Source organism: Eschscholzia californica, unplaced genomic scaffold (genome assembly GCF_041429995.1).
Source record: "Eschscholzia californica isolate CP2 unplaced genomic scaffold, dmEscCali1.0.p SCAF_3, whole genome shotgun sequence".
NCBI classification, from domain to species: domain Eukaryota; kingdom Viridiplantae; phylum Streptophyta; class Magnoliopsida; order Ranunculales; family Papaveraceae; genus Eschscholzia; species Eschscholzia californica.
This window is the reverse complement of record NW_028238420.1, coordinates 28,762,666-28,788,712: the sequence shown is the minus strand read 5'-3', so window position 1 is coordinate 28,788,712 and position 26,047 is coordinate 28,762,666. Positions and strand designations below refer to the sequence as shown.

The 26,047-nt window shown below is 33.2% G+C and overlaps 1 protein-coding gene across 4 annotated transcripts; it reads right to left on the bottom strand.

Moving 5' to 3' along the window:
• Positions 1–17,411: 17,411 nt before the first annotated feature.
• Positions 17,412–25,487, bottom strand: LOC147549377 (putative protease Do-like 14). 4 transcript variants are annotated; one of them, XM_086671886.1, is made up of 14 exons: positions 24,550–25,487; positions 23,884–24,146; positions 23,357–23,443; positions 22,922–23,062; positions 22,638–22,793; positions 22,218–22,357; positions 21,829–22,130; positions 21,656–21,716; positions 21,391–21,521; positions 19,806–19,926; positions 19,471–19,563; positions 18,513–18,637; positions 17,911–17,964; positions 17,412–17,702 (listed from the first exon to the last, which is right to left on the bottom strand). In XM_086671886.1, the coding sequence occupies exons 3-14, from the start codon at positions 23,433–23,435 to the stop codon at positions 17,699–17,701; spliced, it is 1,407 nt and encodes a 468-aa protein (XP_086528012.1). In that variant the 5' UTR covers positions 23,436–23,443; positions 23,884–24,146; positions 24,550–25,487; the 3' UTR covers positions 17,412–17,698. The 4 variants fall into 4 exon arrangements, with proteins under 4 accessions (XP_086528012.1, XP_086528013.1, XP_086528014.1 ...); XM_086671887.1 differs by having other exon boundaries at positions 23,906–24,146; positions 24,550–25,475; XM_086671888.1 differs by having other exon boundaries at positions 23,357–23,409; positions 24,550–25,384.
• Positions 25,488–26,047: the final 560 nt, after the last annotated feature.

Genomic DNA, 26,047 nt, shown 5'->3' with positions numbered 1-26,047 from the left:
AAACATATACATTAGTTAGAAAAATTTATAATTTATCATAAACGACATTAAACAATGAATAAATTATCCATAATGTTTGATAACTTCAACATGTGTTGGAGATAAATAGTATTTTAGTTTGAATCACATTGACACTGTAATATAACACAAATATGTGTAATTTGCTATAAATTACATGGACTGTTTCAGCAATTATGCAATTATACGTACATTATGAATAATTAAACATTCTTTTTAAATACGGGAGTGCTACATGTACAAAGTCTTTGACAAAATTCTTGACTTAATGACTCATTTTCACTAAAAGACAAAAGTATATCAAAGTTTTTCAAAGGTTGACTTTGATCGGGATCGTTCACTTAGCATTTTGTCAAGAATTTTGTCAAAGATTCTCTGTACATTTAGCATTTCCCTTTTAAATAAGGCTGCTAAAGTATGTATAACTGTTAACAGATTAAATATATTTTACATTATGTTATACAGTTGCAGTACGGTCGAAATTGACGTAATGTACTTTAAAGTATGAAAACTTTAATACGAATTACTTATAATGTTCATTCTGTTAAGAGAACCGTACGGAATAATATCTAGATAAAAAATTGTACGGATGCAAAATTCTGATGTGAAGAAATGTCAGAAAATCAAAAATCTAGTATCAGAAAATCAAAAACCTAAATTACAGATCTGAAATCTTCTGTATGAAAAAGAAAATGAATAATGTTTCGGTTTTAGAAAGAGATCAAAATCTGCTTTGTAAATAATTAAAACGATTTATAATCAATAGGAAAACTAAATCTAATGAAATATGATATAATGATTCGATGATACAGTGATTACAGTCATTTATAAACAAAATCATATGATACAGTGATTTCAATAATAGATCAACGTTAACTGACAATTTAACATGACAAACATTATTATATCTTAACAATGGTGTTAATAAAGAATTTCAGTGTAAAAGCTGATATGATATGAATGTTTGCACAACAATATGATGAAGATGAAGGAAGATTTCAGAGATTAATGGAGGTTTAACAACTGAATCGGATTTAAGAGAGAGAAAATAAAGAATTTCTGTTACTGAATATAATGAAGCTAACCTTACTTTGAATGGAAACGTGATTAGAGAGAGAATGAGGGAGATAAAAAAGGAAAAGAGATATGTTACGATTTTGATGCAAAATCAGTTACATTATATGAGGAAGGTTAGATACGGGATTATGAAATAATATGTATTATAGAGATTTGTGTTTTCTCTCTAGATGAATACAAATGGACTAGATATCCATTTAGGATATTATTTTAGTTTTCGAACCCTTTATTGGATTAGAAAGGACTAAAAGTCCTATTAGGGTCCGTTTTTTGGGCTATAAGCTCAAAAAATCTTTTAAAAATCAATTTATACTAGTGTGCATGAGTTAAAAATTTCAGTAAAATATTTGAAGCCATTTTTAAATACATTTGTAGCGGCTCTGAAATATATTAATGTAGCATTGTAGCAGTCCTGGTGGGGGTCCATTAGATCTCTACATATCCATCTTATATGTGCAATATTCTTCTACTATAATGAACTTCCGAGAAGTTGAAGAGGGACTGTTATTCTTTTATCAAATTATATATAGGATAATCTCCAACATTTGCTTGGAATATATATATATATATATATATATATACAAATAAAACATCATTATTTTATAAGTTCTTGGAGATTCACTTGTATGAATTATAATTACTCTAGAATAAGATAGGTATTAGTAAAATTTTCAATACAGTATATCTTTATTGTTGCAGGTAAATCTGCTTCATTCAATGTGAAACTGGAACAATTTCGGGTTTCTTTAGTAAGGACCATTTCAAAGTTTGATGGTCTACTTGGACTTGATTTTCAATAAATCTTGGTGGGCAATATTGTTCATATTTGGTATGTTATTACATCTTTAAGTATTAGTAAATAAACCGAAGATTTAAAACTATTCAGTAGTTATAGATTTCGTATTTACACCCTCTGTTACACTATTTAATTGACAAAACGACTCATTTTTCATTAAAATTTGGAGTTACTGTCCCATGTATCACCTATTTGAACTGATAAGTTTACAATCTCATTTCAGTTACACTCCTTTAATTCCTGCCATCTTTATATAATCAATACTTGGCAAGGTTCGACCACTTAAGTTTGTGTTTTCAACTTTCAAGTTGCAAGGATTAGGGATGAGTGTTTGATTTAGTTATATGCCTGTGAAGTTTATGGAAAATAACAGGAAGTTTCTTTCCGGTGAATCACCCTCGAGGAAAGGTAGTATCTTATCTCAATTTCCTTTTAAACGATGGTAAAGAATTTATTGCTTCAATCTTTTTCTTTTGTGTTGAGTTTCTCAAAAAAAAAGATCATGCGGTGAATACCTAAACATAAATTTTCATTATTTTCTATGTGTTGAGTATCTGACTTTTGAACGGGGTATAAAACTTATAAAGTTAGATTATTTGAACTTTTCAGCCAAAGTTTATCCATGGATCAATAAGAGTGAAGTTTTGTTTTGTTACAAAATGATCAGAGTGAAGTTAGTATTAAGTTTGGAGAGGAAGATATCTTTTTTGTCATCTATTTACACTAACATAATATAAGTGGTTTCCAGATTGTTTAATCTCATTTTTTACTGTGTACAGACAGATCAAGAAAGAATTGCCAAGTGAAAGTGGGGATGAAGTTATCAAAAGACCCTCATGTAGAAGAACTACTCGTTAAGCCTTTGAGTTTCGAACATGGGATGGATGCAATTAAATATATACACAAATATATCTATCACGGTGAAAATTATAATACTCCGGTAATTGAAGCGGCAGACGAGATTAAGTAATACTACGATTGTATTATTTTATTTTTTGTAATAAAGGGGTTTACTATAAATTTCAATTTATAACAAACTTTTATTTTATTTCTATTTTTATTTCCAATTATTACTAAATGTGGAAAGGAAGAGAAAGTTAAAGGGTTTTTTGAGCTTACCCCCTCAAAATTAATTGGTAATTGAGTTTACCCCCTTCAGTAATTGGTAATTGAGCTTACCCCCTTGAATTTAGATTTTTTGTCAAAACTACTAAGGATGTGTTTGGTATGTGATAATAAAATCAGAAAGTAAATAATATATTAACAAAATCAATCTTTACTAATCATATTCCTGACCAAATCAAACAATAAAATGAGGTAGAATCCCTATTATGAATCATATTGAAGAACAGTTGTTATTGGTAGTGGCAATTATATCACGTATGCCAAACATAGCCTTTGTGTTTTTGTCACTAAAAGTAAGTCCAAGGGGGTAACCTCAATTACCAATTATTGAGGGGGGTAAACTCAATTACCAATTAGTGACGAGGGGGTAAGCCCAAAAAACCCAAATTTAAATAATTGAATATCGTGTCTACTATTCCGCTGCATAAAGGGCATTCCCCCGCAAAATTATAGTTTACCTTATCCCAAGACTATTTGTAAACCAATTTTCAGTCAAAATTTGAGATGATCTCGAGCAATTTTAGAAAATTAATTGGATGAATATTTGCAAACAAAAATAAAAGTCCTCTTACCTTATACTAATGAAGCATTTTAGTACATTTACAAACCATTTTGTTTCAACTTGTGAAGTTCAGATCAACTTAGTTATTCTATTACATAATTGAATATATTTGGAATTAATTTGTTAAATTCACCAAATTTATACGATCTGTGTCATATAGTACGTAATTTGTTGTTTGATAAGGTTCAAGATGTGTAATCTTAGGGGAAACTTAACTTTCTCATTCTCTGATCTGATATTTTCTCATTCGTTGATCTTAGGAGAAACCAAATTCATTATACTCTACTCTACCTAGGTTTCGAATAATGTTCTTAATCAAGTTGGTAATTACATTATTATGACTAGTACCAAGTTTTCAGAAAAATCTCACATGAAATTTTTATCACTTACCCGATAGTGGACTACGTGCGATATGTTGTGTTGTAATCCGTATATATTTACGATAAGTTAGACAACATGATTGTATCAATTTCAATTTCATTCCCCTCACTTTAAAGAAAAAATCGGATCCATTATCTCGATTTCGCAAGGGGCATGCCGCCACACGTAAAGCGGGGCTATGCCCAGTCATTTAATATACAAAAATGATAATATTAATTTGATTCAAACAAATATTTATTTATATAAAATAAAAGACACGTTATGAATAGTTATGACTTTACAAAATTATTTTATCAAAATACACGCTGTTAATAACAAAATTTTGAATTCAAATATCTTCACAAAAATACACAACTACATAAAAGTACTTTTGAATACATTGATGGTGTGTTTGGTTGCAAGATTCTTAAGTAGGATTCCTACCGTAAGTGGGATCCATTCTCCCCAAAAAAATAGATTTTTAGTCCAAAATAATGTTCAAAAAGGGTTTAGGATCCAACCTTCCCGAAAAAATGGATTTTTAGTCCTTTTACCATATGGACATAAAAACCCTCACTTTCTAAAACAGAGTCCTGTCAATGTCCCACCTTCATATTTCACGGGTTTTTAATTTGGGGGCGGAAAAAATCTGGAAAGGCAAGATTTGGACGTGATTTGGGGGTTTTAATAGGAAGTAACGGATCAAGGATATTTTCCAAAACAGATTTGGAAAACGGATATTTTCCAAAACTGATTTTCTCTGTCATCCTTTCAGATTTGGTTTTCAGATTTGGAAACCAAATCTATATATCACTTTTTCTCACTTAACTTTCAGATTTGGAAAGAGTATATTTTCTGGGATCAAGTTAGCGTGATTTTGGGGTTAATATACAAAATGTATATATCACTTTCTCTCACTTAACTTTCAAATTTCGAAATAGTATATTTTTCTGGGAACATTACAGCGGTATTTGTTTTCGTTTTTACTCATACATAAATACACATCCAATACAAATTATGAAACAAATACGTAAATTATGTGTTATTTATGACGAAGAAATCATCATTTGTCAAGTATACAAAGTAATTTATCAAATGTATGTGTGTCATGTTTAATACATTACACATAATTTCTTTTACATTACACATCGTTTATATTCTGATATAAAAAAACGTACAAAATCTTCTCTGATTAAAAAATGGTGCCCATTCATGTACTCTTCATTTGTAGTCTTGAGCAGGACAAACAACAGTTACACTATATTGCCGAAGAGCATATCCAAATGCTTTTGCACCACCAGGAAACAAATGACCAACTCCAGAAAATTCCATAAGTAACAGCAAAACTACAAAAAGAAAACATATACATTTGTCAGCAAAACATGTAATTTACTAGAAACGACATGTATAATGAAATAAATTATGCATACTGTTTGTTAAACTTCACAATGTGTTAGGAGACAAACATAACTTTAGTTCGAATCATAAGGTCACTGTTATGTGAAAAAATATGTATAATATGCAATAAATTACATATAATTTTTGGAACATTTATTGTACTATAAACGACAACTGTTTTGGGGAAAAAGTACGCGTGATGTTGAATATATTATATATAATGTATGCAGATTTATAAGATGTTTTTTATATTATTTATAAAGTATGTATAATTTGTAACAAAATACATATATTTTACATTCTGTTATAAAAACATCGTACAGAAGATGTTTGTGTAATGTACTAGAACTTTAGTAAAGAATTTAAATGCTACTTTTATGTATGTGTTATGTTCAGTAAACATCATGTAATGTCGTGTAAACTATATATCGTTTACATTCTGTTACAACAAAATCGTACTAGATCTTCTCTAGATAAAAAATGATATGTAATTTATTGTAAACGATCCGTAATTTATTTTAAATTGTATATCGTTTGCATTCAGTTATAACAAATCGTACGAGATCTTCTCTGCATCAAAAATTGTACGGAAATCTTGATGAAGATTTGAAAAAATGATCTAAAAATCAAAATCAGTAACCTAAAACTACTAAAAAGTAATAAAATACATAGAGACAAACACTTCTTAATCGAATAAAATGAATTGTAAAGACGGATTTAACATTAACATCATAAAATCGGTTATGAATCTTAGAGAGATAAAATACTGAATAATGATGAAGATTTGATTAGATGATACAAAGAGAAATTTGATTATAATCAGGGACGGAACCAGGATTAGAAAACGAGGGGGGCCAATATTATAATAATATCTTCTAATATTTATAAAATGGGTTATTTCCCTAATGTCCCCCAACTTTGTGACCAGCTTCCCGCCTGACCCCCTACTTTACGAGAAATACCCATATGACCCCCTTCCGTTATAACACCGTCAGTCTCTCTCCTCCATCATGTTTTCTCTTTCTGCCAACTCACGCCACATCATCTGTTACGCCACCTCATCACCTTCTCTGGCAGAGGTCGCCGGCCGACCAAATTTGAATTTACAGAAAATAGGAGGCCATAAAGGAAGATGGTCACAAAGTAGGGGGCCAAATAAGTATTAACTCTTTTTTTTTGTTGAAAGACAACATACTCTAATTTAGTCTTTCAACAAAAAAAAAAGGTCCATGGGTATATAGTCCAAAATAATATTCAAAAAGGGTTTAGGGTCCAATCTTCCCAAAAAATAGATTTTTTGTCCTTTTACCATATAGGCATAAAAACCCTTACTTTTTAAACAGAGTACCGTCAATGTCCCACGCTCAAATTTCGCGCGTTTTGAATTTTGGGGGGTGACGTAATCTGAAAAGACGGATTTGGACGTGATTTGGGGGATTTATTAGCAAAAAACTGATAGAAATAACAAAATTCTCTCTCCTCTAAATAGATTTTGGAAATCAAATTTTCTCTTTCCTATTACCCGAATCGATCAGAAACCAAAATCCTAACCAAAACGAAACGCCATCACAACGGATATTTCCAAATCAATTTTCTCTCTCTTCTTTACAGATTTGGAAACCAGATCAATTTTCTCTATCTTACTATGTAATTTTTTTGTTTCGATTCCAATCAATTTTCTCGTACTTAACTTTCAGATTTAGAAAGAGTATATCTTTCGGGATCAATTTAGCGTGATTTGGGGTTTAATATACAAAACGTATATATCACTTTCTCTCACTTAATTTTCAGATTTGGAAATAGTATATTTTTCTGGGAACATTACAACAACATTTGTTTTTTGTTTTTACTCATACATAAACACAATCGAATACAAATTATGATACAAATACGTAAATTATGTGTTATTTATGACGAGGAAACCATCATTTGTCATGTATACAATGATGAGACATGAAAATGTCTCATCTGAATCTCTTAACTCGGGTCAGTTAGTCCAATTCGAGCAGTTACTCTGATGAATTGTGTGTTTCTTTTGTCCATGTGTCTTTTACAGATTTGAACTCGGAAAACGGATAAAGTCGAGAGAAATACACTCCTGAGGGCATTTTGGTCATTCGAAATTACGGTAGTCTGGCTATTTGGTCAACTTTTGTGCTCGAATGAAACGTAGAGTCCAAGACGGACCCAACGGCGAAAACGAGGGTCAAATCGGAGTCCGTATTAACAAATAGAGCAAGTTAAAGTTGGGAGGTGAAAAACAGAAAGTTTGGTTTAGAGATTATCATCATTCATTACTCTTTTGTTTTATTTTGATTTTCTTTATCTTGTAATCTGTTTCTTAGTGAGAGAGAGATTACAGAGAGAGTTAGATTGTAGAGAGAAGGATATTACAGAGTTAGAGAGAGACAGATAGGTTCGGTTTTGAAAATAAATCATTATCTTCATCTTGTTTTTTATTTTTCTTTTTGATTTCTGTTTTCTTGGTGAGAGAGAGATAAAATACATAAAGAGAAAGAGATTATAGAGAGTTATAGTAGAAAGAGAGAGAAAAAAAAAACAAAAAGTTCGAGAGAGAAAAAGAGTTGGAGAAGACGAGAAAACTATTTTCCCACAGAGAAGCTATTTCCAGGAAGACGAGAAAATCGTTTTCCCTTAGGGTGCATTTGGCGGATTTTTGGGAAAAACAGAAGGAAATCATTTCCAGGAAGTGAAAAAGGTTATGTTTTCTTCCCCTTTTACCTCTTACTTTATTCTCATTGATTTAATATCGTTTTCCATGAGCCATTAATTTTTCCATCTAGGGTTTAGATGAAGTCCATAACGAGAATGTTATCGTTTTGATTTATATGCAAGTCAATTATTGTTTAGATTAAATCTTAGTATATTTTAAAGTCTTTATTGCTTTTAACGATGACACTTTCCGGATTCTAGAGCGTTCATGTTATAGAATCTGAGTAAAACAAAATACTTAGTTGACTAAGGCAAATACATCGTCTTTAGGATTGTCACGTGGATGGATTCGAAAACCCTAGGTTCCCCTTTTCTGAATATCAACTTATTTGTTACTTAAAGTTTATTTGCTATTTTTATTTGAATCAAATTACCATCACTTCACTTTTAAAAATCACAATAGTTTTAAGATTAAAATTTGAGTTTGACTTAGTCTCTGAGGAACGAACCGGTCTTACCGGAATTTACAACTTGACACCCGTGCACTTGCGGGTGTAGACCTATTTAGGAAACTTTTTAGGCCCATCATACAACGTAATTTATCAACTGTATGTATGTCATGTTCAATAAATTACACATAATTTTTTTTACATTAAACATCGTTTACATTCTGTTACATAAAAACGTACAAAATCTTCCCTGGTTCAAAAATAAATTACACATAATTTCTTTTACATTACACATTGTTTACATTCTGTTACAAAAAAAACTTACAAAATCTTCTCTGGTTCAAAAATGGTGCTTGAAGAGGACAAACAACAGTTACACTATATTGTCGAAGATCATATCGAAATGCTTTTGCTCCACCAGGAAACAACTTACCAACTTCAGTAAATATTTTATCCCAGCCATCAGATTTTAGTTTTGTGGTCTTACTTAGATTGGATGATTCTGTAGGAAATTCCACAAGTAACAGCAAAACTACAAAATTGAGTTGAGAAAACCATGTCGACATAAATAAAACTTATATTATAACTGTCAGTATAATATACTTGTGTGAATAACTTTTTTTTGTAGTCACCAGTTAATACTTGAAATGGACTTCCCGTTAGTAATTAATGTTCTAAGTAAGGTAATTAATCTCTTTTTAGTTGTAACTACCCTCTGTTGGTGGATGCAGACTATTGGGAAACATGAAATCTTCTAGGGTGAAATTTTTAAAATTTTTCTTTTTTGCCTTGTGTTTTTGTTTCCGTTTATTTCCCACAACCCCGCCACCACAGCACCACTCTTGGTGGTGGTTGATGAATAAATCAGATTTTTCATCTAACTCAATCCAAATCTTTGTTCTTTCCATTGGAAGTTCTGCTTTAAACTCTATGTACTCATTAGTTAGCAAAAGCTTAATTACAGGAACTTGATAGCAAAAAACTAATTAATGGCTTCCAAGTCTTAGGCCTTCTAAATTGGTATTCAAGCCTTTTCATATAGAACAGTAATCATGTTAGAGAAGACCAACATTACTCACTGCGGGAGCTCTAAACCCACAAACTCTATGACAACTTCAACTCCAAAAAAACAACTATCCGATGTCATATCCTACAAAAAATTCTCATTCCGACCACAATGGCTAATCAGAGAGTGTTTCCGAATGGCTCCAACCTTTGTTTCTAATTGCAAGCGATTCTCATTGATTTGGAAGTTGAGATTACAAGCTTATATAGGAATTAGGAAGAGAAGAAACAGAAAATAACTAACCATTTAACTCTTAATGTAAGAAAAGAGAAATTGTATTGATTTGTATTGATTTCTTAAGCTATTACATAAGTCTTGATAAGGAGTTACATAAGAGAGAAGTTTTATCTATTGGGCAATGTGGTACTAAATATTAACACTCATATATTCTAACATTCCCCCTCAAACTAATGACTTTTGTTAGTGAAAAATTCATGAGTTTGCTAGACAAGTTATAGATGTTGGACTTGATTTGAACATGGAGGAGTCATGTGAGGTAGCTAAAGGCACCATTGCCAGGTATTATCTCTTATTTAAAGAGAAAGTGGTCCATGGTGGTTGTAATAGCTCCACACATGGATATTACACCATATAAAAACAATCCTTTAATCTTGTGATTTTATCCTCTTTCAAACACTAGCAATTACCATTCTTGAGTTTGCCCACTTCAATTCTTCTCTATAATCTTCTTTTAGCACCTCTTCATTTGATCTTATGAAAGCTAAGGAACAATAGCTTGAGAGTTCTCAACTTGTATACAAGAAGTATGAGCAAATCAACTAAGAGAATGTACTCTTTTACCAAAAAGAACCCACAAACATGTTTTCACAACATAAAAAAGAAAACCATCTTTGAGAATAAGCATGATTCCTTTGATACATTCTATCAAACACTTCATGTGCATCATATTGTAAATCAAGATTTTGGACAACTATAAGTATAGCTTCAAGATAAACATGGAGTATATAACTATTCTAAGAAAGAAATCCATGAATTCTTTTCCCCCTCACTAATAGCTTTCCAATTTCTCTCAAAATATAGCTTCATGGACCATGGATACACATAGATTTGATGTTGTGGAGAACTATACATTTGAAATGTTTGAGATCATTGAAGAGTATATCATGTGATTTCTTCAACAAATCACTCTTGTTTGGATCTTTCATCTTCTTGTTAATCTTCATCATCTTCAAATACTATTGAGAAAAGTATTGAAGAATGATTAGATCTAACAATAGAAGAGAACTACTCTTATTGGAAAGGAAAGAAAAAAAAACACTAAACTTGAACTAAAAACCGATAAAAGTCCGGCGGACGGTAGCCATTAATGGGACCACCGCCGTCGGCTAGCGGAAGACTATAACGACTAACCCAAGAAAGAAACCTAGAAGCTCTTATACCATGTAAGAAAAGAGAAATTGTATTGATTTCTTAAGCTATTACATAAGTCTTGATAAGGAGTTACATAAGAGAGAAGTTTTATCTATTGGGCAATGTGGTACTAAATATTAACACTCATATATTCTAACACTTAACAACTTCCTAACAAACTAATAACCCGAAAATAACAACTTCCTAATAACCATGGGTTATGTTCCGATACATCTCTTCTTGATCCAGTACAACACACACTTATGATATAGTTAATCTATTACCCCCTTCGAATTGATGGCGAGTGAAGAACAAACCTTCAATTTGGATTTGAGATTAAGAAATATAGGACCAGGAAGAGCCTTAGTTAGAGTGTCAGCTGGCTGATCAATGGTAGAAATGTAATGAAGACCAATCAATCGAGAGGCAACTAGTTTTCTGATAAAATGAAAGTCCAAAGCGAAGTTTTTAATCTTGGGATGAAATACTGGATTAGAAGCCAAAGCAAGTGCTGAAATGTTATCACAGTACAATAGAGGTTGAGTAAATAGAGAACAATGAAGTTCCTTAAGAAGTGAAAAAATCCACACCACTTCTGCAGTTGAATGATCTAAAGCTCTATATTCAGCCTCAATGGAAGACCTCGAGACTGTTGGTTGCTTTTTAGCAGACCGGCTGATAGGATTACTAGCAAGAAATATGATGAAACCGCCCATTGATCGACTATCAGCAGGACTTCCAACCCAATCAACATCAGCAAAAACTTTGAGATCAAAGGAAGAGGACTTAGAGATTCGAATACCATGATCAATGGTTCCCTTAAGATACCTCAAAATTCTTTTGGTTGTTTTCAGATGAACTTCAACAGGTTTGTGCATAAATTGGCACACTTGGTTGACAACAAAACTGATATTAGGTCTGGTCCAGGAGAGATATTGAAGAGCCCCCACAATGCTCCTATGAATAGTTGGATTAGTGAGAAGAGCACCATCATCTGGTAAAAGTTTGGTCTTAGCAGCAAGTGTAGTAGGTCAAGGCTTGGCTCCTGACGTATTAGTCTTTTCCAAAAGATCTAATATGTATTTGACTGAGTGAGATAAATACCTTGAGGATCTCTAAGAGCTTCAAGACCCAAAAAAGTAATGTAATGGACCAAGATCTTTAATAGAATATTTGGTGCTTAAATTAGTGATGAGTTGATGACATAAATCAGAGGAGTTACCAGTCACCAAGATGTCATCCACATAAACAAGCATGTAAGCCAATTGAGAACCATGATGATAGATGTAAAAAATAATTAATGAGACGTATCAGTTGCAGCGTCTAACTATTCTTATAGTCAAGGTTTTGAAATACGTTTTTATGCCTCAAGGGCGTTTGTTCTCACAAGGCGAAGCGGTGCCTCGAGGCGCGCCTCAAGGCGTAAAATACGAAAAAAAAAAAAAAAAAAAAAAAGTGGTAAAGAAAATGACATCAATTGTGTAGAAACATTGCGTGACAAGTTTTTCTACTTCACTGACATAGTATAAAGTTTTTAGTGTTGCCAAAATAACTCAAAAACAAAAGTGAAAGAAAAAACAAAACTTCTATATATAGAGTTGTTCTCAATAGTATAATGTTTAAAAATACGTAAGCCTCGAATCTCCTCGAGTCGCCTCGTGATCGCCTCGCCTCGATGCGCGCCTCGAGGCGTACGCCTCAGCAGTTTTTTCAAACATTGCTTATAGTTATAATAATTATCATTTTTTAATACCTGATTTAGATGTCAATCATGTTATATTATATTTTGTTCTATATTTTGTATATATTTTCCTCATGTGCCACCTCTATTATTTAAAGATTTGTTTAGAAATCGATTAGTTATCTATTTGTAAATCTGTTTATAAAAAATGTAAACAAAAAACAATATGAGCTGACTTTTAGTTTGGCAAAAGATCCTTTCGACTTTGATTAGGGACCGTGATGACTAATTTGTATGCAGCAAGGCTAGAACCTTTGGAGACAATTGTCCAATACTTCCCTCACGTACACAAAGGTGTCATTGTTGAAGAGGTATTTTCTACACAACAACGAAATATAAAGCTAAATCTTGTTGATGTAAATTTGTAAAAATTTCTCTCACAAATGAAATTCTATTTGCCGCCTGTCACTTTTTTATTTTATATCTTGGATGAGTATTGTCTAAGTTGTGTTATGATGTATATCAAGTCTGTGTTCGTATTTACGCGAAGTAACATGTGGTTATATTGTGTACGTGCATATTGTCTCTTCATTGAAATACTCACACACATGGTATATTTGAATCTATCAAAAAGGTTATGCCAGATTCTCCAGCGGATTGTGCGGGAATACTTTGTGACGATGTTATCATCCAGTGTAATGAAAACCCTGTTCCGAGTTATTTGGAAGTATATCAACTAGACAATTTGTTGTTTGACCCTTGTACTTTATTTTATGTACAAATTCTCTTACATTATACATTTTTGTGAATGTAACGATAAGAGGCTCTCTTATGTCTAAAATATATTTGTAAATGAGTTTGTTATTTGACAACAGTTTTTGCGAATGATATGGGACAAGATTGGAGAATCCGTTGAGTTGGTTGTGATTAGAACAAAAGATGGTGCTGCTACGACTATCAAGATAGTTGTTGAGGTTACTAGCTCAGAGAAAATAAATAGGTAACTCTCTTATATGCCTAGTTGGTTTTCGTCAAGTTTTTAATGGTCTTGGTTTTCTACTCTGCTTTGTCAATTTGTTGATCAACCACTTGGTTTATACATTTTGGATTGCGTCGCCCAAATCTTTCGTGTGATACAAGCTACGAGTTATGTGCTGACACCTCACAAGTATAGCTATAGCTTCAACATTATCAGTCACATCTTTTAAGCTATGAAATACTAGTATTTTGTGTTTAATCTAAATTATTTCCTTCGCAAAAATAGGTAGTAATTTTTGTTTACTTTTGGGTTGCATGTTTTAAGGTGTTTGTAGGTTTTAAATATTAACCACTATGATTATTTTCGGTGTGCATTGTCTTTTCAGGTGGCCAGTCCCAAAAATTTGTGAGCTTCCGATCGAAGCATATCGACGAAGTACTTGGTAAACAATGTTTTTATTGATTCATTTTACATCAACAATAATATCCACAGTGCACTTGTGAGCCACCTAAACTAGGCCTAGATGTCCTTAGAACTAGCCTTTGAAAATCGATTTTAGGTTACTATCATAATGAAGTTAAACATCTCTACCTGTTCTCTTAATGTGTTGCTTTTTGTTTCACATTCCAAAATTGTGGCCCATTTTTTATTCGAAACATATCTTTCTTTGCAGAATTAGCTTAATGAAATGAGTGATGGGGTCTATGAATCCCACGTACTATACTCGGAACGGTTGTTCTTAGAGTTAGTGTTTAGAAATAGTGTGGGCAAGATTTTTTTTTCTTGTTATTGATGCTTTGTCTCAACATCTATTCAGCTGAAAAACAACGGTTATACGGGGATCAACACTGGAGATAAGAAATGAGAAGTTGCGCGTAATTTCTCTTTAGAGTTGTTTTTATATATATATTTGCCCGTTCAATTAACAGAATTTTTAGTACTAATCATCAATCAATGTTAGGATAAATATTGAATGATGTTCATACTTAAGATTATTCAATGATCTTTTTTTAGTTTTGCATATTGTTTTATGCTCAAATGTTCTGGGATTGGGCTTCGTCTTAAATTTCCCAAAATAATATTACAGTAAAAATATGAAGTCTATTAAACGATCAAGGCATTATTAAACTCAAACTTTTAAGAAATGCGAGTCTTTTCTGGGGTTACCAAGGTTTTTTTTTCTTGTCAAATAACATTATTACATTACATTCTCCGCTTTGATACACCAAAGTGGGGGAATATGCTCATAAATGTCATTCCTATTTTAATAAGACTCCTAAAGGCCATATGGAATCAAACTCGGGGACTTCTAGAGTTTTGGACTTTTGAAGGTCCAAGTATTTGTATTGGTTCAGTGGTTGGGTGTTCGCTCCGCAACACGGAGATCCCATGAACGTAGAAATTTAGGATTTATTAAACTTGAGTATAAATAAAGAAATTTAGTTGGACTTTAGACTCTTTATCAGGTGGTTATGCTACTTATTCTATTCATGAATCATGACTTACTTTTGCATTATCTCTTTGTGATGTATCAATGCATTTTTTTTTATTAAAACCACAATTGTATTCAAAGTGAAATTGATCCACAACATTATATAGTAAAATATTTGTATTCCTCCGAGAACTACATGAGAGTTACATAAGTGAAGTTCTACTCAGAACCTTCGAATGTAAAGTGCCTCATCAAGAGAAATGAATAAAGATCGACAAATGAAAAGATCCTCAAGATCGAGAATGAAAAGACCCTAAAAGTAGACAAATAAATAATAATAATATTCTATGAACTAATTAGATATAATAATACGAAGAGACTTCAATTAATACCAATCCGATGAAGAGATTACTTTATCAATTCCCGTCGTGTGATTTGGTTCTTTAACCTAGATTTACGCTAATGTTCATGTTCGAACCAGATCCGAAGTCCATCTTCTCCTCTCCACGAATCACAATAGTGTTTACGTCAACTTTGAAACCTATTCCACACCACTCCATTGTCGGTTGTTGCTTATAAGTTCTTTAGATCCATAAATTTTGTGGCCTTTTAACCTAATCCATACCCCTCCTAGATGGATCTATGGACCTTCGACAGATTCAAGCATTCGTCCAAATCTCACCGGATCTCTGAATCGTCGAACCTCCTGTGAATCATCAATCAATCAATCTTAGGATAAACAATTGAATGATCTTATTTTTAGTCTCGTTTCAGATGATTCATTGTTCGTCAAACTTTTCTGAAGATAAAGACCACAACCTCCTTTCTGCAAACTGCTTGTTGGGCTTGGTAACGGTTAGAAGCGCAACCTATCCAAGGCCCCAAGTTTTCTAGAAACTACGGAAACCAACAAATTGCAGATTAACTTTCAACAAAAAAAGAAACACAAATTGCAGATTAACTTGTGCAACCTGCTTGGTTGCACAAATACATATGATAAAGAGCAGTCTTTCAGAACTTCTGAGCACTAGAAGTGTTAGTAATTTTTTTCATATCTGCAAGACCTTGGGTATGCTTCCTTTTTTAACAGCAATTTAATTAGCCAGTTTAGGTGGTCTTCCTATTTTATTTTATTTATTTTCTCATTGTCAAATTCAAACTCGTTTGAGTCTGAATTGTCGGACTCACATGCACTAAAAAAAATAGCCTAAATAAGCCATTCAGATGAGTCAGATTAAAGCAAACATTTCAAAATAAAGCTCAAGTTAGTCCCGATCTTGATTCAGATTTGAAACTAACTCAGAAAAGGTACTACCTTAGGCTTCAATTTTAGTGTGCTACCATTCCATCTAAAGAATAATTCTTTGACACAGCTATACTTCTTGGCACTCTCTCTTTGCAGATATTGCAACCCAACATTCTCAAAAATGTTGCGAGACTCTCATGGTTGCTAGAGCAACCAAAACATAGCATCCCAGACCAAGAGGTTCTGAAACACACGCTGTCTACACTCGGAAACCTCATTCGTTATCCAGATTTTGCTCAAGTAGTGGTTGCTACTGAAAGATCATCAGAACTAATCTTTGCAGAGTTTCGAAGGCTAGCTCATTGTTAATTTCCCAACAAAATCAAACTCGAACTTCTTTACCATCTTAATGTCCTTGTTTAACTTCTGCAGGAATAAAGAAGCCTTTTTCATATTGTACGAAAACAACTCGCATACTTGACGGGAAAAAACTAGAAAGAGAAGACATTGAAAGAAGCTGTCCAGCTCTTGAGCTTGAAATATCAGATCCAAACACAATTATCATCACGAAAAACACCATTGTTGTAAATTTGAACTTCATGATTGAAGTTCAGACTTTGGCAAGACTGGGCATAGTATGTGAAATTTAACCCTTAGTCGTAGATCTCCCATTAGTACTTTGGCCCCCCAAAGATGACAACCTCATCAAAAAGCCCACTAAAAATGACAAACTTCTACATTGGTCCCCTTTTACATTTTCCGCAATGAACAGTTAGAGTCAACTAGGGGTGGGAATCAGATTAGACGAACAGTCCGCGGACAACTAATCTCCCGGTGGGCAGGCACAGACACATGCTACCATTGACCGCTCGAACTAAACGGACATTAATTAGTGATAAAGCTCGTCCATGACTTTTTTTTTGCGAGACTTGTCGCAACAGTCGCCGAACACCGAGTATAATGCCTAAAACATAACAAAAAATAAACAGTTGGCTGAACACCGGGTATAATCCCCAAGAGAGGTAAACACTATTTCTTTAATTTCACATGGGAAAGAATTGACTTTCTTTTCGCCAGAAAGAATTTGACTTTCTTACTCAGACATTCCGACGTATCAAAGGGACCCTAAATGCAAATTAATCAGATTCAGACTAGTGAGAAAAACAAACATCATCTGCAAGTCATTTTGGCTACTGTTCTTCATTAAACTCTATCTACTCATTAGTTAGCAATAGCTTACTTACAAGAACTTGATAACAAAAAAACTGATGGCCTCTAAGTATTAGGCCTTCTAAATTGGTAGTCAAACATTTTCATATAAAACAGTCATAATGTTAGAGAAGACCAACATAACTCACTGTCGGAGCTCTAAACCCACAAACTCTTTAACTTCACCCCAAAAAACCCATTCTGATCACAGCGGCTGATCGGAGAGTGTTTCCGAACGGCTCCAACTTTTGTTTCTTCAGCTGAACAAATTAGATGCAAAGAAAACATCGTCAATATAATAATAATAAACTAATCACTATCCATAACCATTACAAGTAAAGTTTGTGGGTTCCTGTGCCATGAGTACTTTCCTTATCCACCAATTCAGGGTCTTACCCCGCAAGAATAAGTTCAGTTAATAAGAATGGTATTTGAAAAGCAAAGAAAGAAAATGACAATTCTACTTACCATCTTTCTCGATATGCTTCCACCTCTATCCGTCCTGGTTTAGGGATCGGCCACCTAAGAAGACAACTCGCACCGAAAATAATTACAGAGTGGTTCATATTTGAAACCTACTAAAGTATTAAATAAGTTAACCAAGAAACAAACTAAAGAAATAACACAATCTACTATCTAACAACTTAAAAGATGTGGTGTGGAAGTTGTAGGTACACTTGCAAGGCACGCGCAAATAACTCGTGATTAAGTCAAATAGTGTCAGAAAACACTAGAATTTCTCAATTTCGGAGCCCCAAAAGCACAAACTTATTAAAGCTTCAACTGCAAAAATTGATCATTCTTAATTATATCCGCCAAAAGAGTACAAAATACTATCTAGGACTTAAAAAATGTGGCTAATTATGCGGAAGTTGTATGACACACTTGCGAGGTGTACAAACGTAACTCGTGGATTCATCAAACCAACTTCAAAAAATTTGAAACATAGAATGCAAAGTATATAAACCAAGTGGCTGCTGAACAAAATTGGCAACAAACAGTAGTAAACGTGAACAATTATCAGCTATTAAGAACATAACATAAACCAACATCGCATATAAGAGAGTTACCTATTTATTTTGTCGGAGTTAGTGACATCAACAACTAGCTTGAAAGTCACAGTGGCACAATCCCTTGATCTTACTACAACCAACTCCACAGACTGCCCAGTCTTGTCCCATATCATTGCCAAAAACTGTTATCAAATGACATAAGAGTACATCTAACTCAAAAGATTGGATTACACTAAGCCACTTGCAAAAGCACCCACACAAGGCAACCAGAAAATCGACAAGGGATATACGTTAGAAGATGCATAACCTACAGAGGAAGTGACATTGCCACTTTTTCAACTTGAGGCAGCCGGCTGCACCTACGGTGCCTCATAAACGATATGTAAGGTAGCTTGTACCTTCGCAAAGTCTAGCCATCCATACAGGAGTGGTATCCAATATTCCAACTACAAAGACCAACAGGGCGAAAGCAACAAAGATTTGTTCTAACCCTAAAACTTTTACAATCATTGCAGATAACGACTCCTAAGAGTCGATCATTATCTATTATTGATAACATGGTGAAGTTTTTCAACATTCCACAACGGCTAACACCAAGACGGACTCATCCATACGATCAGGTCTGAAACCTAGAAAGGCAGGGAAATGCCTTGATTGCCTTCATTAACATCTGGCATCCAATGCTAGCTACCCCTGATGAATATGAAAACCACCAGATCCAGGGAATGTATTTGTGTTGGAGCTCACAAAAACGGCTTTGAAGCTCCAAACAAATCTCCATTTCCGCATCTTCATCATCGTATCACGGTTTACGCATTCACCTGACAACATTGAGAAAGAACCTTTCTACCAAGCCTTTCTACGGCAGCAGGGTCAGATTCAATCAAAATATATAGGTAGGGTTGGACCGGACAAAATTACAAATTCTTTAAAGGACAAAGATGTAAGAGAATTTGAACATAATATATAACGATAACGTACAAGGGTCAAACAACAAATGGTCAAGTTAATTTACCTCCAAATAACTCGGGACAGGGTTTTCATTACACCGGATAATAACATCATCTCGAAGTAATCCCGCACGATCTGCTGGAGAATCCGGTATAACCTGTTTGATGGATTTCGAGGAAAACAATGGATAACGCGATTATGATTTTCTCAATGAAGAGACAATATGCACATACACAATATAACCATGTGTTACTTTGCTTAAATACGAACACAATTTAGACTGTACTTATCCAAGATATAAAATAGAAAATGACAAATAAAGTTCGATATGTAAGAGAATTTTCTAAAATCACATCAGCAAAATTGAACTTCATATTTCAATTATGTTTCGAAAAATACCTCTTCAACAATAACACCTTTACATACGTCAGGAAAGTTTTGGATAATTTTTTCCAAATGTGCTATTTGTGCTGCATATAAATTAGTCATTATCGTTCCTAGCCAAGGTCGAGATGATCTCCTGCCATATTAAAAATTAGCTCAAATTGTTTTTGTTTTACAAATTTCAACGAACAGATTCAGAAAAGGTATACAATATACAATAAGAACAAAATAGAATAGAACATGATTGACATCCAAAACAGTGTGTAAAAATGATAACAATTATTACGATAAGAACAAAAATAACGTCTCATTAATTATTTTTTACGGTCGTAACTAACCCTCTGTCTAATAAAATATGTGAACAGAACAAGGTTACCTGGAACGCGGTACATGGTACGGGTACGGGTACGGGTACGGGTACGTTGGTTTGAGAGTATTCGGTACGTTGAGGTATGTTTTTTTGGTACGCTATTTTGGTACACAATTCGCTAGGGTATGCTATTTCGGTACGCTATGTCGGTACGCTCATTAATCTAAATATATATGTATATATACATTCACATTTATAATGAAAATAAACTTCACCAATCTAATTTAAATCCAATATGAATCAAATCTTATTTAGATATCAAATTTTAAATTCGGTTAGCAAGTTGCTAAATATTACTACTTTCCATTACAATAAAGTTTCCCAATTAAATGAGGAACTAATTCACTGGGAAACTTCCAATATTTTGCACAAGTCCCAATAGGAAAAAAGCTAGTACTAAAATATAATACTGCATATAGATTTTGATCTGCCTAGTGTAAAATAATTGGATGATCTGACGGTTTGAAAGAAGCCTTAAAAAGAATACTAATTTAATACCCCTTTTGATCCGACGGTAGTCCTAATCTTACAAGTTAATCCGGTGGTGGGAAAGTAACCCTACATTTATGAAACAAAAGTACTAAACTCTAAAAACTTTATAGTCAGTCATCTGCCTCACTTTCTCTCTATTCATCTTTCAAACTAAAAAGTAAAAACCCTAAACAAAACAGGAGACTATAAAAGACGAAGACTGTAAAAGATGAAGACTCTAATTCTAAAAACCCAAAACAATATGTTAGATCGGTGAACAGAATCATCCTGGAACTTTGAAAGATGAAGATTCCAAGAAAAAATGAAGGTTTTTATCAATTTTTCCTTTCGAAAACTTTTTTGGTATTTTTTCCATCTTTTATCTTGAATCGGGTTCGCCCCAACTGACGATCTGGTACGCGAATGCACCCTAAAAGGGTACGCGCGAACCAGATCGCGGTACGCCGGTAGAATCAACGAATCCGGCAACCTTGGAACAGAAAACTATTCATTGGTATAACATTTGTTTTCAATTATCATAATGGCTACCACAGAAAAAAATTTAAACTAGCTTAAAACTCGATAAAAAAGGCTAAGAGGCAAATTATAAAAAAAGGGTTGAGGCGTATACTTTGGAACGAACCTCTGAGCAAAATGTTGGATTTTTACACGGAGACATGCGAAATTCGGGGTGCAAGCATAACGTACACCTTAGAAAATGATATAATGATTGGTTTACTGATATGAGTTAAGACATACCCATATTTGTTTAGTTCCTCTAAGCATTTGAAAGCAATGTTGATCGGTAGGAAAGGCGTGTACTCCTCATGAATAAAATTTACACCGATAACCTCTCCACAGCGATTGACAAGAGGTCCTCCGATACCAGACTATCAGTACAAAAGATTAATTCAATGATTATAACTACAACAATAATTTATAACCTACTAAAAAAGAAATAAAAAAACTTTTTAACTTAATCATCCACATAAATATTAATAAGCAAGAAAGAATGTATACATACTTTGGAAATCACGCAATCTGCTCTAAAAACCTCATGACAGTCTAAACCGCAGACATCAAGACTGTACAATAAAAAAATAAAGTTAAAATGTTAGACACTAATCGATAGAGGCTCCAAACGTATACAATAAGAATGTTAATCTATTTAATGTATCAACAAAAAAAATCGTTTACCAAAATATACCGGCAGCAGCCATTAGATCACAGCTTTCAAAATGGCGGCCGACAGCAACAACCATTTCCCCAGGACAAAGATTGAAGTTATCAGAATGTGGTCGAAGTTGCGTTGACGATTGGCTAGAGGCTTCAGGATTTAGGCAGTTTGGGTTAATACTAATCGAATCATCAATATAACGAATTTTTGCAACGGGCAACTCATAATCAGACTGGATCCTCACGGTAGCAAGATTGTAAAATAAGTCATAAGAGTAAAGTTCACCCCTAAATAATTGACCAGTTGAGGTATGTACATCAATCTGTAATTACATTATGGAGGCAATAAATAACTACACAAATGTATTGTTTTACGCTAAATTTTTTTGATAATGTAAAAATAGACTTACCTTGATATCATTTAATACAACATTTGAGTCTATAAAAGAGCGGATAAGACTGCAAGAAGTTAAGATGGTGTTGACATATTTACCGTCAACACCATCACAACTTATGATAGTTCCAGAACACCTGAGGCATGTCTCCTCACCTGATGAAAGAATGAAATTATATCACATATTGTCGTATGGACAAATGGCAAGTGTGTTTATTGGTTAAAGTAATTTGGTCAAGGTATAATGTAGTGGTGCAGCAAAATTAAACAATAACTAAAAGTGAAACAGATACGATAAAGAACGATAATAAACGATAGAGAAGAAGTTAAGCAACCAAGGGTTTAATTCATATATTGTCAGATGACTAAGAAAAGCTTGTCACCCTGCCTTTAAAAATGAAATTGAAATGCACGCATATTGGTATAGAATTCTTACCTTCCTCAGCTTCCCAATCCTGCTCATCTTCCTCTACCTCTTCTGATTCCTCTACCTCTTCTGATTCCTCTTCCTCTCTTTTCCTCTTCTTACTAATTTCAGTTTCTCTTTCTTCTTTAGCTATTTTGGATGTCATTTCATGATTTATTTCATCCCCTAAAACAAATAATATGGTTGGCAATATATTATAAACCTAGTAATGTATTAAAATTACCAAAGAGCTTGAAAAACGCAAGTATATGCAAGATGATTAAGATTTAAATAAAAATATAAAAAAAACTTACTTATAATGAGGCTTACTACAGACGCAGAAACTTTGACTGCAATTCTCTTCGTATCGATGTTTATATCCATATTAGGATAAACATAGGAATCAAATCGATCATCAGGCTTGTTAATAGTAATAGTAGTATAGCCTCTCCCACCTGTTAATATCATAAATGAAGAAATGAGTTGTATTTTGATGGACACTTATAAGCCATTGAATATAAAGACAAGAATGAGTTGTAGTGGGAAGACAAAAATACATTGATGGAAAAGTATGATATAATAATTTGTATAAAATTGAAATAGATTTTTAGATGGCAAGAAGTCTCTTGCTTATTTAAGTTCAAGTTATACTTGTACATCTTTGGTCCCTAGATTCTTGAATGCTAATGGGAAAATTTCCTATTATATAACTTGTCCGATGAATTTAAAAACACAAAAAATCAACATACCATGCCAACGATGTTCGTCCCTTCTACGTTTCCATGGGCCGAAGTTTATCTTTCTGAAACGGCCGTCAAACACCTCCATCAAATGTACTAAAAGTAAATATAAAAGGAAACAACCACTTAGTTCTAAATCATCCCGAATTTCTATACATGAAGTTTGAAATATAATAATAAACGAAAATAAAGATGAACTTTACTCAAACGTATGTTATCTTCAAACGTATGTTATACTAAGTGAGAGGAGAGGCGCCAAGGTTTCGCCTCGCCTCTCTGAAATATAATGAAAAAGATTGCAAGTTTGAAGCAAAATCGAGAACAGTAGCTATAAGCATAAAACAGTATCTATTTTCTTAAAACAAAGAGCAACTGGACAATGGCTTTGGTATTTGGATACAATAGCTATAATACCAAAGGAAGACAAATAGGTATAGATAATAATACGATGTGATTGAAGTTGAAGAAGCAAAAAAGTTCAGAATCTTTTACACATCAAAGTTGTTAGAATAAAAATCCAAGAATGGAGTACTCACCAGAAATAGGAGTATCCCTAACCTTGAGAGAGAAAGTGGGGATTTAAGATAAAACCCTAATTGCTCGGGAGTTTGCCTCCTTGCTGTTGTGGGACTTGAAACCCTCATCAGAAATCCGTTTTGATCTATTAGGGCAGAAAGAAACCTCGGTTCTGTTTTTTTCTTTTTTTGATAAAAAACCCAAAAATAAGGGTCCGTTTGATTCACGTGAAAATATTTAGTGGGGGAATGCGTCAATTTCTAATGGGAAAGAAAACAACTTTCTTTCACATTAGAAAGAATTTTTTGGTTCCTAGTCCAAAAATCTACCCCTAAACACATATTTAGTCCCCCCTAATATTAATATAGGATTTTAAGCCAAAATAATAATTATAATTGATATTTAGTCCAAATTAGTTAAAGTATGTCTAGACTTTAAAGTTACAATATTTTTCTGTTTAAAAGTTCTTGTTTTGTTTCATAAATTAACTGTTATTTATTGTTAAAGTTTCATACTTTATTTCATGTTTTTCATACTTTATTTCATTTTTTTTATATGTGTCATACATAACACGTTATTTATCAACAATGTTTCTTACAAAACGAAAAGGACTAAAAACCTATTTTCTGTGAAGATTGGACCTTAAACTTTTTTTGAACTTTATTTTGGACTTAAAACCCATGGACCCCCATTAGAAATTTGAATCAAGTGTTTGGTACCGTTATAAGAAATCTTAGGTGCCTTTAAAAAGCGATAAACTCAATGGACTTTTCTATGGTGTACTTAGAAAGCTCATTTCTCTTGTCCAACCCGATAGAGAGAGATAGACACGTGAAATATACCTGATAAACCCATATCTTCGGATTAAATTAAATTTTCAATCATTCAAGCACAAATCCACGTTATAAGAGAGATTGGAATTCTCAACCATTCAAATCCAACTCTCGATAGTCTGGTGGATTGAAGAAATTAGGTGGTTCAAAGAATTTGAGAATTTTGGTGGTCTGATGAGATTAGGTTTCAGGGTTTTCTAGTTTGAGATAATTGGGTATAGATCAAGGTAAGCAACAGTTAAAGATCAAATACCCCAAGAATAACACATCAAACTCATGAAAGAAATAAAACCCAAATGATAAACTCATGAAACCACCAGGAAATAGTTCTATACATTTGATGATAAAAGAAAGCAACCCCAAATCAGAAACTCATGAAATAGTTTGATTGAACAAGGGATCAGTTAGAAAAACACAAAATAGTTTGATTACCAAGTGGCCTCTACATAAAACAACAAGTATATGGTCATCGTGAGATTGCGAGAGAGAAAATTTTATCTTTTATGGATAACAGAGACTAGAGATGGAAAGTTAATGTTGTTGAGATGTGTATCATCAGAAAATTTGGGGTTGTATTGATCACATAAAGATGATGGATTGAATCCTCCTAAAAAAGTTGGGAATGGATTGTTGATGTTGTTGGGATTTTGCTGCCTACAATTAAAATAGTTGGAGAGTTTTTGGAGGTATAGTATAGAGAGAGACGAGCAGAGATAAAGACGGGAAGAGGGAGCGCAAGAATGGAAGGGATGGGAAAACCGATTTCACACAGTTTTTGTGGGAAAAGTTGTCAGACTTCTTACCTACTTATTTTTCTTATGTGAAAGTCATTTTCACACTTTCTTGTCTCAATCAAACAGCGAAAAATCAATTTTCCTATCCTATTTTCACGCCTAACAGACAGACCCTAGAAAGAAAAGGGTCAATGAATATTAGGTCCAAAATAAAATCCTAAAAGGAATAGGGCTTTATCTTCACAGAAAAAAGGATTTTAGTCATTTTCTTTTTTGGACCCTATTACCCTCTTACAGATGAAGAATGTTTAGTCTAAATTCTTTCTGTGTTCCCGCCTAAATTTCATAAGAGTCGGGTGACAAATTCGAGCAATCCAACAAAACACATCTTTTATCACTAAAAAATTCGAAAATATTTTGGTCACTTTCTCCTCTCTTCGAAAATCATAAATTTTTTGGTCATTTTTTTTCTCTCTCTCATCAGCGTCTGTACCATTTCACATATTTTTTTATTACAAAACGCATATTGTATCATCCATTTCATATATTTTCTATTCATAAACATGTTCTTTTGTTTTATGATTTTTGATATTGCGATTTACAAAATGAGATTCCAG